The sequence below is a fragment of the Ceratocystis lukuohia genome (genome assembly GCF_044167205.1).
Source record: "Ceratocystis lukuohia strain C4212 chromosome Unknown Supercontig5_pilon, whole genome shotgun sequence".
Lineage (NCBI taxonomy): Eukaryota > Fungi > Ascomycota > Sordariomycetes > Microascales > Ceratocystidaceae > Ceratocystis > Ceratocystis lukuohia.
The window spans coordinates 212,147-225,449 of record NW_027263524.1 but is presented as its reverse complement, the minus strand read 5'-3'; the positions used below and the strand labels follow the sequence as shown (position 1 = coordinate 225,449).

The following is a 13,303-nucleotide window of genomic DNA, read 5'->3' as shown; positions in this document are numbered from 1 at the left end:
TTTGGGCCTGGGCCTGGGCCTGGGCCTGGGACGTGATCATCATCATGCTAACATATGGGTGTCTGTCAATAGCTTTCGTCGCTGCTGGTATTGATTGCCGTGTGAGTTGCTTGGCGCCATTTGTAGTGCATATGTTAATCCATACGAAACAAAAGCCGGCTGCCTCTTGTCCACAACTAAACTATCCTCTCGCTGACTGCTTCTATTCAAACAGGACTTCCCTTGTCTCGGTGCATCACCTTTCGCTGCCACAGGAAACAGCCGCGAAGCTGGCGATTGTTTTGCCTATTACTACATTTATGCTTAACCTTGGCTACCCTTTCCTCCGCCGGATTTTCCCACCTTCACACACCTCGTCGTTTCTGCCCGCGCATCTCATCCCATTCGCCTCACAGCTACTCCAGGCCTTGCTAAGCACAATCCTTGCATCGATACTATTTTCCATCTCCGCATCGCCGCAGATTGTGGAATGCTCGCTTAATGCGCAGTGGCAGCAGCTCTTCTCGGAGCGGGATGCCTCCGCTATCAAGGCTATCCAGGAGACATTGCAGTGCTGTGGCTTTAGAACCCCAAAGGATCGTTCTTGGCCGTGGGATAGCAATGGTGGCGGCAGGTGTGCTGATGTGCTTGGATATCACGAAGCCTGTGGCCCCAAGTGGATATCAAGTAGCAGAGCTGAGGCTGGCAAGGCTGGCACAGTAACGATAATGGTCATGTTGCTGCAAGGTCTCGTTTTGCTGATAGTACGGTGGCGAACAGAGAGGGGCAGACAGCCGTGGAGCATTGTAAATAGTGGCAGTTTAGGATGGGGACAGAACAGATCGGATCCGGGATTTAGGCCGCTGCTGGAAGATATCGAGGGAGAAAGAGACGACAGCGAGAGCCTGCATCCTGATGCAGAGGCACCACGCGACGAAACTGAGCAGCCGGACCGTGGAAGTGGCCTTATTCTCCCGAGCCAAATGAACGGGGCTATCTGGATGGGCGGAACAGGAGAAGGAGGAGAACGCGACAGAAACGACGATAGAGAAAGAGACAGGAATCATGGCGGATGGTAGTGGAGGGGGGATGAGATAGGTGCCGGCTACCTCAAACTTTATGGCTAAGGACCGGGTGTCTTTGCAGAGTTATTGCTGGGATCTGGGGAATTTATGAAACCAAAGTTGAATATTAAAACTGAAAGTTTGAGGTGACTATGCAAGAAGGGAGAAAAGGAAGTATAGGAGCTGAAAGACATGTGCTAAATACCAGTGGTATCTTGGGTAGGAAACTCCGAGGCTGTTCTGTATCAGAACAAGGACTAGCATTAGAATTGGAGTCGAAATCGAAATCGGAGTTAGAGTCAGAATACTTAGTGTAGTGGTCCATGTCTACAGGGAGAAGCCCCCCTTCCATATAGCAGAAGCAGACTCCATAGCGGGCTATGCAGCTTTCGAAATCTCTAGCACCAAGCTTCTCGTTTGTGCTGGCCATGTTGTTAGGAGCAGCTGCAATGGTGTTTTCAACAAAGGTGAAAAGCAAAGTAATAGCCTAGGGGTACATTTGTCCTGAGTGTTGAATGCTGGGCTGTGACCTGGTTACCTGTAGAAAGAGAGCTGGTGGACAATCCCTAAGTCATTACTGGCCAAACTACTCCCGCAGTGAGACAAGCATGTATTGGAAACAGAGAGTTGCGGTATTGATAAGGAGTGCTTAGGAATCCGATCCCAAGCTTCATTTTGGAGACTGCCTATAGAATAAAGCTTTAGGATAAGCCCCGACTAATCTTCGAAAACATGTAGGCTCGCCAGTGACTAGAACGCTATATTGCAGTTCATTTCCAATCAAATAGTCATACATATGTACGGCCACAGCAGCCACCCAATAGCTGCGTGGTGGAGTGAGACCCCTCAGTGTGGATTCCAGCATTGACAAGGAGATCGGCGTTCTTGAGCCCACTACACAGTCCCCGCAGTTGTTGGCTCATTGCCTTCCATGCTTGTAAGCTATGCGGAGAAACGAAGAGCTTCTTGCTGCTTGTAAAACCGGGTGGTGCGGCTGCGTGACTGGCCGCTGTCTTGGTTTTCATCCAATCAGTTATCAACGTATACTAAACTTGTGCTACATGAACTGGCAGATAATGATAGGCCGCGATGGCCCTACAAGTGCCAAGATAGCTTGTTATAGCGTTTTGGGGATCTCCCAATATATTCCCGTCAGGACTGCGACCTCGAGACGCTGTATCCCGAGGGTGGTGACTGGAAAAAAGGAGGTGTTGTTGAACAAGGCGTATTTTAGTGTGACTTTCATGAAGATAATGCCTTTTGCTCCTGGATGTACTATGTATTATGCGTAGCACGGGGATGAGACCATAAGACTTGCATCACTGATAGGTTGAAAGCTGGAGCTCTCCCAGCCTCCCATCTCTACGACAAACACCCAAAACCAGACACCAGAGTCGGCATTCAAGCCGTACAAACTGCCGCGCTTTGCTTAGCAGCCTACCAGCAACTTGTGTCTTGTCTCTCGGCGCTATTCTCACAAGGCTGCCCAAATAGTTCTTCCCAGGCACCACAATAGCATCCTAAGCAATCACATGAGACAAAAAGCCCAGGACCCTTGGAGTCTCACATGATCTGATCCAGATAGTCAAACAGAGTGATCACTGATGCTCACAGTACAATGAGCTTCTGAAACAAGACAATCTACCTTGGTGGATACCTGTGTTTGCCAGCAAGAAAGCCTTGATTTTGACATGACCTAACGTACTGCAGCTCAAGGCTGGCAGGAGTACTCCATACATGGACCTCGGTCACTACCTGCTAGAGCAGGCTGTTTCGTCAAGACAAGGAAATCCACTGGCAAGTCTCTAGAGCTTAAGAATATGAGCGAAATGGCGCATGTAATCATAAGAGAAGTGGCTCGGAAATGCCCTAGATGCAAGGCCAATATTGGGAGATACGCTGGATCAGGGGTGTCCTCTTCTGGTTCAAGTGCTTTCTTGCTCTTGTATTGCAACTAGAGCACTGAGGCCCGGGCTTAATCTTCTAGTTCTGATGTGACGTACAAGTTCAGCCTAAGCTCCTATAACACCTCACATTTTACCGCCCACTCTCGCTTTTACTCAGAGCTCTGCTCAACAGTCGTGGGGTTTGTTACATTTCTTTTTCTGCAGTAAGCAGTAGCATACGCAGACAAAGCTGATTCTTGGTTTAGCTCGTGTTATACCTGCTCATATACTGCTTAATTATTCTAGCAGCTTGTCCAAACAATATCGATGCGGCTCAGTTAGAGATCTAGATGGACTGGATCGCGAGCTCCTCGAGTTGTTAATGGCAGCCGTCCTTGGATTAAATTGGGTCTAGTTTATGCTAGTCAGCATTGATGCTTATTCTAAAAAGAAAAAGAGTATAAGGTTGGTTCGATGCGTAGATAAATGGCCGCAAGGCTTCACGTCGTCTTACACTAAAGGTTTCAGTAAGCCAGCATAGCTACATAATGGCAGCGCTGTTTCATGGTTTCTGGCGAATCCAGCTTCTAGTAGGAGACTTATTCGCTGTCTCCTGCAGTCGCTCCAAAACACTGGCCCCAACTTCTCAAATACATCATGGCATTCAAAAGCTCATCGCCATCCACTGGCTTGTCGTCTGCAGACGGGATGACAGAAGCTGGTTTCAAGGGTGGCGCCTCCATTTTAAAAACACTCCCTCACAGAGTTTACAGTGAATCTCAGATGATGCTACGCAAACGACACTACGAATGCGTCAAGCGAGCTGGGATGCTGGATATCTGCAAGCCGAAACGGAAAACTGCAAGTGCGTGTTTAGCTGGCCTGGAAAAGGCCATGATGGATGGGAGGAAGTGGCGAGGTGTTCCAGACTACAAGTGGCATTAGCTTCAGAGAAAGAGCGATATTAAAAAGCATGCGGATTTGATTTGCTTCAACAAAACAGGCGGGGACATATAGCTTGATTCATTTATATCTGACTCTTCCTGCTGCATGTGGGCTACAAAGATCCGGCGAGCCCTTTTTCAAGGAAGATCTCGGGGTTCTGTTGTGACTGACCTAGACGAAAACTTAATGGGGTTTATATTCACGTTCCTGGTGGTTTTTCGGGCAGAGGGTCCTGAGAAAAGCTTTGGTTAGAGAGCAAAACAAAAGTGGCAGCTAGGCTGCAAAGGTCTTCATTAATGTGAAACAATGCTCTTCGACCTAGGCTTTTACACTGCGGAAACCTTGTGACTTTTCACTTAACTGCTTGCAGGCTCTTGTTGGTCTAGAATAGGCTTAGGGCTAGTTAGTAGAATGAATTAGCCCTTTTTGTTCATGGCTGATTCTCCGCACTTCATCCTAGGCTAAGGTAAGTTAGACGTGTAAGTAGCTCGAATCAGTCTGCAAATTTTGAGCTCAGATTATCTGATGCTCGAGTTTGATTGTCGAAAGACTAGCAGTAACAAAAGCAAATACGTGTGCGTCTTATGGGAGTTGATGGATGCATCTATAGAGCACTGAGGTAGGCAGGCAGTCAAATGGCGCTAGGGGCGCGAGGCTGCTTGGGACTCATGAGATTCTATCAGGAGATTGCCGCGACACACAGGCTCGAGAGAGGAAGAAAAGCATAGAGATGGAGGGGGATGTAGATTTGGCCGCAGATAAGCGGCAAGCCTACTTTCCTGTCCTGATTCTAGTGCCTTGCCCATTCTTCCCCAGCCTACCCAAAGGCCTTGCTGGAACTCTCCACGCTTTTTTACCCATGGTTTCTATGACGCGATAGGAAGTGCAGCGCAAACCCGAGGTGTCTAACGAGATATTTCTAGGGGAAAAAGAGAGAAAGAGGCAGAGAGCAAGAGAGCGAAAGTCAAGGCGAGGGCGCTAAAGAGAGGTGAGGAAGTCAATGAGCAAAGGAGGCCATGCTGAGGCCATCGCGCTAACCTGGGCTACTGAGCAGACGGCGTCTCAACTGCCAAATATAAAGAAGCTAAACGTTCATACGGCGTGAGAAGCACAAAGAAAGGCTTGGAGGTTATTTTGCTCTTACTTGTAGTAGAGCTTTGTAGCGGAGGCAAGTCCTTGGCGGACAGATCGTATGATCAAAGGAAGCTTTGAGCCGGCTGGAGCCATGCAATAACCCCTAGTCACAAAAGCTGGTTTCAGAAGCCGTTGTTCCAGGCTCACTCAGACCAATTCGAAGACGGCACGCTTTGCAGCAAGCGACCGAAGCCCATAATTGAAGGCCAGTTCCCTGATGACAGGACGAGCTGGTGTTCTCCTCGTTCCAAGAGGCCTGAAGAGAATTGGTGGGGTAAACCCTTTCTATGCTAAGTCAGCCCAAACTCATGACAACATGCCAGACCAGACATACTCGATGACTGGTGCATAAATACACAGGGGCAACAGCCGTAAATAGCTAGCTTGAGTTTTGGAGTGGCTGTAGGTGCAAAGGCAAGTCAAGTGACTGTCATGGGGCTTCAAAGGGTGCAGTTCGTTTTCGGAGCATTGCAAAGTGTGAATTCAGCACTAAGGCAAAGCGGCAAGTATGTTAAGAACCACCTGCTCTGAGCAAGCCGTGCTTTTGCCTTTATAACCTGGGCATCTCAAGCTGTATGGCATAGAAAAGCTAGGGCCCGTCTATATCTCCAATGTCTGTTACTGTTATCAAGACAAAAAAGCCCATGCATCTTGAGACAGCAGACGCCTAATTACTAAGCAGCCGTCTAGTAAAAACGGTGTCCTCTCAGCCAAGAAAAGCAAGTGCCCGGAGTATAGCCCCACCTTCCTAATGAAGCCATCCCCAGGCCGCTGATTGGCTGGCTTCTATTTCTGTCGAAAGTGGCAAAACTATGGTCTAGATCACGGCTTAACTACAACCCTCACTTGCGCCCTTACAACCATTCAGACGGGCTTAAATGCGCTAAAATGGGCTTGTTTTCTGCGTGGTGCGTATCTTTGGCGCAGTCTCTTGAGGCTCTGGCCCCCGAATCTGGACCTTTCCGACTGTTTCCAGCGAGGGGGTGAGGTTGGCTTCGGCAAGGGCCCATTTTCCTTCTCGTGGCTCAGGAGACTGCAAGATAAACAGCTAGTCGCCATAGAAAGATCCGCTGGCCATATCTGGGCGGCAAACTGCGAATCTAGGCAGCGGTCTTGAAACGTATAAAAGGACGGCCTTTCTCCCGCCTACTTTCCAGATCCCGAGTTCTCTCTCTTCGTTAGACTTGAACACCAACTTCCCCTTATACCCGCCCATTCACTGCACCTTCTCGCCAACCAACTATCTCCTAATCTTAATGTTTAATGTTTAATACTTTCTAGCTTTTACCACTACCAGATCCTCCATTTTTTTCGTCTCCCACCTTTCATCATATCCCAAATCAAACACTCTTTTTCACCGTATCATCTTTCATTTTGCCGACTGACAGCAGTCGACATAGTACTATCCTAGTACAGGCTATTCTTATTAACCTCCACTTCGACTGAGACACTGGCGCTACCTTCTATGTGTAAGTCACGCTCAACCCCAAACGTTCTTCACCAGCAACTGACATTGGTTATATCCTGGCTTAGCAGTGACTACCAGTCTTTTTTACTTCATCTTGTCTTGCTCTCACTCCCTCTGCTCAAGTCATAGACTCCTCTCTTGTGGGTTCAAGCTTCGTTTTATTCCATTTATTGTAAATTCGTAGACTAACCTTTGTACCCAGTCACACATGAACCCTCCCGCCAAGAATATCATCCAATGTTTATTCCTCATATTCCTGTTTAATCTTATCCAGAAGGCCCATTTCGTCTACTCATTCATTCGGTTGTCGGTTCATTCGAACCAAGTCCTATCTCATCCCAACATAAATTTGGCGGCTCGGGCTTCTATTTATAGTCTACCCTTCCAAAAACCTTCTTTTCTTTTTTGCTTTCCTCCTTTCCTAGCATGTCGAACTCCACAAGCCAGGGTCTCATCGACCCCCAGGATCCCGCTATTCTAGAGCTGGAGCAGCTGGAGGCTGCTCTGGACGCCGGCCCATTCGGCCAGCCGTCTTACACACCAGCCGTCCCTGCCGCTTCTACCGCCTCTGATCCTACTAATGCTCCTGCCCTCACTGCCTTCACAGGGCAGGCCGAAGTCATGGCCTCTTCTATGGCTGCTGTTTCAGACTCTAGTGGAATTCCAGGAATTGGCACGGCTGCTTCTCCTTCAGCCCTTGGTCTTTCCTACCCCGCAGACCTAGCCCTTTCGGAGCCCGGCGCCACTACCAGTTTTGCTCGAGTGCCTTCTACTCTTCCTTTGAGGGACTGCGCCTCTGCCACCCCCTTAGTCCCTCCTCTATCCTCTCATTCTTTCTTGGGAACCGGCGGGCTCCTTTCCTCTTTCTCAGGTGCCCCCTTGGCATCTGCCCCCGGGAATGTTCTTAGGCCTTCTCTAGGTTCTGCCTCTAGCCCTGCCCCTGGCCCTCCCTCTAGTCTTGCACCTATTGCCTCCTTTGGCCTGGCTGGAGGACCCTCTCTTGCTCTATCTGCCACAGACTTGTCCCCTCTTTACGATGTTACTGTGGGGGGCTTGGAGAAGGTGCAGAAGGCACAGTGGAGAGCCTACCTCGCCACTGAGAGACTAATCCGGGCCCAGATCGCCGGCGTTCCCCCTCCTCCCGCCGAGGCCAAAGATGGCGGCGTCAGCTTTGCCGTAGAGGCAATTCGCCTCCTTGCTGCTAGCTACGGGATGGATTTAGTCCCATCGAACTCTTCCAATGCTGCCACGGCCACTTCTGCCGCGCCCACTGCCACTTCTTCCTCTATACCCGCTTCTGCCCCCTCACCAATTTCTGATTCGGTCCCTTCCTCCACCGCGGCCAGCTCATCTTCCTCGTGCCCATGCACCCATGGATGCCCCGAGGGGAAGAAACCCTTCGACCACACGGCCAACGGCTGGGGTGATTGGAACAAGTCAATCATCCGGGATGCGCGTCGCGGCAACAAAAGAAAGAGGCAGCAGTGAAGAGGTCACAGAGGCACAATTGTTCAAATCAGGGGACCAAGGGGTCATGAGCGAAAAAAAAAAGGCTTTACAGGGCTATCTTAAGGCTTCCCTCTTTCTTTTGCACTTCCCCTTTCATCTCTTTTTCTTTGCAGTACTCTTCTGCTATTTCTTGGTGTTATATGTTTGTAGCAGACTAGCAACCCAATAAAAGGTCCTTTTTTCAGCAGTGCTTTCGCCTAGTGTATGTCGGTCGGCAGCTTCCCAATATTCAATAACGAAAACATTGACTTTGAATATATTTAATCATCAAGAGCTACCACAATCAAGCTATGCGCTCTCAATAGTTAAGCCATAATACGACAAGATCGCATTTATAATATAGCGCCCACACCTAGGAAACAGACTCTAAGGGAGCGTAGCTGAAACGAATCAGTCTCAACGTCTACGAAGATAGCCCTAATACAGCTAGAATATTCCACTCTTTAGAGCACCCCCTCAAACTGATATCCCCAGTGTCGAGTCAGAGAGCTTGGCAGCAACACAGACATGCCTCTTGTTTGAATAAGAGCAATGGCAGATAGGTATAAAGTAGACCAAAATGAACGAAGCATTAGCCTAATCAAGGAAGTCCATTAGAAAATTTCCTCACATTAAATGTCATCGTCTAGACTCAGCCACTTCATATTCTTACATACTATTCTCCATCTTCTCGCCCTACCAGCTGCCCTTGTCCAAACAAACAAATACAATCCACCCACCATCAAGTGTAAGCCAGGCCTCCTAATCAGGAAGGTGTTGCAAAGAATCCTACAAGGATCATGACAGCACTGCAGGATCTTGTACGACACATAAACCCTAGTATAAAGGGTTATATCTCACTCTCCCTTTCCTTCTTGGCTATCCCTTGCCGAGTCTACAATGGGTAACTGACGATCGGTCCCACCTCGCTCCCTTCTCTCTCTTTGCCATTGCCTTGCAGCCAACTTAGCTTTGCTCTTTGTTTATTTACCCACCTAATCACACCTCGCATCCTAGTGTCTCCGATTTGCTGGTTTATTAGTTTATTATTGCCACACCACTTCCTGTCCTACTTCTATCCTTCCTCGCTGCTGTCGCCCTGTCACCCCTGCTCTGCTTGCTTCCAGCTTGCTTCCAAGGGAGTCAAGCTCAAGAATATCCCAGCCATCTGGATCCTACTACCTACTAGCACTGTTTATTTAGCCCGCTTCCGGTATTGAGACCTCACATCACAGCCGCATATCTAGCAACGGAGAATAAAAGGAACGAGGAGAATATGTCAGTCAATGGATAGGCTCTAGCTGAGACAGCAGAAAAACGGAAGCCGTTGATTGTCTCATATCACGAGACACGCTGAAAATAAGAAACGTATTCTTTCTTTATCTCGATCTCTTCCTCTAGAGCCTAGGAGGATTTAGGTTACGATGAATATAGACTTTCAGTAAAAGGGATATGTTTTCTTTTTCTTTTTCTTAGTTTGAGCAGGCCGGAAGCGCCCAATTCGGCGCCGCTCTGGCTAGATATTGTTCCTTTAAGACGAGTACCGAAAAGCGCCGGTTCGGGACAGCACGAGTCCTGCTGTAATGGCAGAATCCAATTCAGGCAAGGCGGGACAGACATGCATGCGCTCTTGGCAGCTGCTTCATTGATAAGCTTCTAGGCGGGCAGTTGCTCTTCGGTGTGCCGGCAGTTGCCCTAGATATTTATTTATCAACGTTAGCTGCTGTCCCTGCCTTGCCTCATGCTCTCCTCTTTCCTTCTTGCCTCGTCACGTCGGGGCTCTTGGCTTTGAGGGGCTTCTGTTATATTGCGTGACTGTCCCGTTCTTCCTTGCCCTGCTTTCTCTTCTTTCTCCTCCTCTTCTTCCCCTCCCTCCACTCATCTAGATCGACCCGCTGGTCTTTTTTCTCTCCTATCCATTCATATTATTACCATCAGTCAAAACTACACACCTACAACGAAACTCTTTTTATGTTGTTATTCTAATATTTTATTATCTATTTTATCTTCCCACTCGCTTTTCTCTCTCTCTCTCTCTCTCTCTCTCTCTATCAGTGTCTTCTGCTTCTCTTCTACTTTTCTTTTTACTTCACCAAGTCTCGGACTCCCCTTGACTCATCTTCTTTTTTGTATTCAATCGCCATCAACTTTCGTATCCAGTCAAGCCTCTGGACCTTTCGTCTCCTACTGCTACTTTAGTATCCTTTTTAGCACTTTCACTTTGAACCCACCCTGTATCAATCGCCTTGATTCTCATTATCATTATTTACATACTTCCTGCTTCCGATACCATGATCGGCAGACTCTGCAAGGACATACCGCTCTATGTGGCGCTTTCAATGCACCCTCATAAACATGAGGGAGACGCCGCTTTTTCACAGTACGTAGCTTCTTTTTTGCCCTTGGCCCGCCGTCTCCTCTCAACCCTAGCTAATCTTTGCCACCCTGTCCCACCTTGCCAGATACCACTGGTCCATTATTGCTGGCCCATCCTTTGAAACACCCCTATCCAAAGGCACCCGCTACCACTTAATCTACACTAAGGAGGGAGACGAATATGTACCCCGTGTTGAGAAAGACCGCATCCCTCTTGGCATCGGCTCAGGACTCGTTGTACGGGCCAAGATTGGTATGCTTACCAAGATGCAAGATCTTGAGCGGATTGTCACTGGACTTCCTGTAGTCAATCTTGTCGAGCCCACGTGCGAGATGTGGGTTGCGCAGATTGTATCGACACTCAATAAACGGGCTAATATCCTGCGAAAATGGTGCTTGGAGTGGTACATGGTGCGCGCTTGGGTCCTCGCCATGGCCGAAGACTCGGGCCGGGGCTACAAAACAGACATGAGCTATAACCGTGTAGTCGACCTAGCCAAACGGATGCGGTCTCTCCCTGACCAAAGGTACTTTTCCATGAGACCAGTCTTAGTGCAGGCCAACAATTTTGCCGACGATATGTCCTCGGCCCTGTCCTTGACCAGCACAGAATCCTTGGCAGAAAAGATGTGTCAGTAGCTTGTGGTGGCGCGCGGTCTGCCGTCCATGGGCAAATTTTGTTTTCGGTTTTGGGCCTGCGGCCTTGCTGTGGTTGTCCCTGGAATGCTTGTCCTCCTGGATCTAGTCGGCCTAGCAGCTTCTGCGTTGGGCTACGCAGGCTGCACAAAGCCTCTCGGCCGGCTGTCAAGCTATTTCTTTTGTTTAGTTGCTGGCGTTTAAACTTGTGTATTCGATGTTTTTTTTCCAGAGGTTTAGCGATTGTTGCAATAATCTTGAACACTGTTTTGCTTTCCTCCATTTGATGAATCACGTGACCGTGTATATTCACCCTAACCCTAAAGTCATTTGATAGCTATCACGCAATTCCGCTCCATTCTGCACCAACGTAGGTGGGGGTTGCAGGATGCCCAGTGCTCCGAATTTGGAAAGAAGCTGGCGCTCCAAAGGGCGCGGCACCCCCTCAAAGGAGCTGTTACACACACAATGGGAAAGAAACAAGAATAAGAAATGGGAGTTACGATAAGCCGCATCTGTCTACTTTGTGACTTTTGACTCGCCTCGGCAAAACTTGAGCCACTCGTGATCTCCTAGCCGTCTTGCCTTTGCATATTTTCTAGCTGCAATTTTGGCATATTAGCGCTTTTGATGGTTCCTCAATTCTTTACAAGACTGTACACCCAACCCTTTTCTTTGGCCCGTTCTAGCTTTAGGGTTTGTTCAAGATCATTTTCTTCTACCACAGCTGCCCACGACAAGATGAAGCCTGCAGCACGCGTATCGGGACAGCGACAGGATGTCTGGTGAGTCTTTTTGGAGCTTGTAGTGCTAGAACTCCTGTTCAAAAGACAGCTTACTGATTACAACTTCTGCTGCAGGTCCATCATAAACGAAGCTGCTGCTGCCTCGCCCCACCAGCCCATTGTCAACATGGGCCAGGGTTTCTTTGGCTACAATCCCCCGCCCTTTATCGTTGCTGCTGCTCAGGATGCTCTTACTCGAGTCGAATGCAACCAATACTCGCCTACCAAAGGCCGCCCGCGGCTCAAGAAGGCCCTGGCCGATGCGTACTCGCCTCTGTGGGGGCGCCAGATCAACCCTGAGACTGAAGTAACTATCACCACGGGGGCTAACGAGGGCATGCTCAGCGCCTTCATGGCTTTCATCGAGCCCGGCGACGAGGTAATTGTCATGGAGCCCTTCTTTGACCAGTATATCAGCAACATTGAGATGGCTGGTGGTAGCATCCGTTATGTGCCCCTCCATCCGCCAGCCGATGGCGCCGAGCGCACTTCATCGGCTGCTGACTGGGTTCTGGACACCGAGGAGCTTGAGGCAGCATTCACGCCGAAGACCAAGATGTTGGTGCTCAATACGCCGCATAATCCTGTGGGCAAGGTCTTTTCGCGCGCCGAGCTCGAGAAGATCGGCGAGTTGTGCGTCAAGCACAATGTGTTGATTTTGTCGGACGAAGTGTACGACCGCCTGTTCTACGTGCCGTTTACGCGCATTGCTACGCTATCGCCTGAAATTGAGGCACTCACCATGACGGTTGGCTCAGCAGGAAAGAACTTTTATGCGACAGGATGGCGTGTGGGCTGGCTGATTGGCCCAGAAAATCTCATCAAGTACGTGTCGGCGGCCCACACGCGGATTTGCTACTCGTCGGTTTCACCGTTGCAAGAGGCATGTGCTGTCGGGTTTGAAGAGGCCGACAAGCACGGCTTCTGGGAGTCGGCAGTCACCGATATGAAGTCAAAGATGGACCTCTTCAACGAAGTTTGGAGCGAGCTTGGCCTGCCATTTTCCGACCCCGAGGGTGGCTACTTTGTTCTAGTCAACATGGCTAGGGTGCAGCTGCCTGAAGACTACCCATTCCCGCCACATGTAGCTGAGCGACCGCGTGACTTCAAGTTGGCCTGGTTCCTGATCCAGGAGCTGGGAGTAGCCGCTATTCCACCCACGGAGTTTTACACAGAGAAGAACGCGTCGATTGCCGAGAACTATGTGCGTTTTGCTGTGTGCAAGGAAAACGCTGTGCTAGAGCAGGCGAAGGAGAGACTACAAGGGCTGAAGAAATACATTAAATAGAGAGTAGAGGCACTGAATAGACGTTAAATATGGGGGAGTAATAACTGAATAGACGAATGCCTACGGAAGACAACTGTGGGTAGATGAAACTTATGTGTGCATCATATTAACCAAGACAAGAGTCGGAGAAAAAAAGACAATCCAGCTCGCCTGGACGCCATATCAGTGTATGTGTATATATGTAAACTAGGAGATGAGCTCTATCTAAGAAGAATGCAGAGTTGTGAGGTGTGAAGTGAATATGAAGAGATAAT

General features: G+C 49.1%; 4 protein-coding genes across 4 annotated transcripts; all 4 read left to right on the top strand.

The window, feature by feature from the left end:
- Nucleotides 1-299: 299 nt before the first annotated feature.
- On the top strand, nucleotides 300-1,058 carry HOO65_050057 (tetraspanin tsp3; the record flags this gene model as incomplete). The annotated part of the gene is made up of 1 exon (XM_071000772.1): nucleotides 300-1,058. The coding sequence occupies one exon, from the start codon at nucleotides 300-302 to the stop codon at nucleotides 1,056-1,058; it is 759 nt and encodes a 252-aa protein (XP_070858116.1).
- Nucleotides 1,059-6,902: 5,844 nt separating this feature from the next.
- On the top strand, nucleotides 6,903-7,964 carry HOO65_050056 (uncharacterized protein; the record flags this gene model as incomplete). Its single annotated transcript, XM_071000771.1, has 1 exon — nucleotides 6,903-7,964. The coding sequence occupies one exon, from the start codon at nucleotides 6,903-6,905 to the stop codon at nucleotides 7,962-7,964; it is 1,062 nt and encodes a 353-aa protein (XP_070858115.1).
- Nucleotides 7,965-10,255: 2,291 nt separating this feature from the next.
- Nucleotides 10,256-10,979, top strand: HOO65_050055 (uncharacterized protein; the record flags this gene model as incomplete). The annotated part of the gene is made up of 2 exons (XM_071003515.1): nucleotides 10,256-10,344; nucleotides 10,427-10,979. The coding sequence occupies 2 exons, from the start codon at nucleotides 10,256-10,258 to the stop codon at nucleotides 10,977-10,979; spliced, it is 642 nt and encodes a 213-aa protein (XP_070858114.1).
- Nucleotides 10,980-11,717: 738 nt separating this feature from the next.
- Nucleotides 11,718-13,049, top strand: HOO65_050054 (putative aminotransferase C6B12.04c; the record flags this gene model as incomplete). Its single annotated transcript, XM_071003393.1, has 2 exons — nucleotides 11,718-11,761; nucleotides 11,837-13,049. 2 exons carry the CDS (start codon nucleotides 11,718-11,720, stop codon nucleotides 13,047-13,049), a joined length of 1,257 nt encoding a protein of 418 aa, XP_070858113.1.
- Between the last annotated feature and the right edge of the window lie 254 nt (nucleotides 13,050-13,303).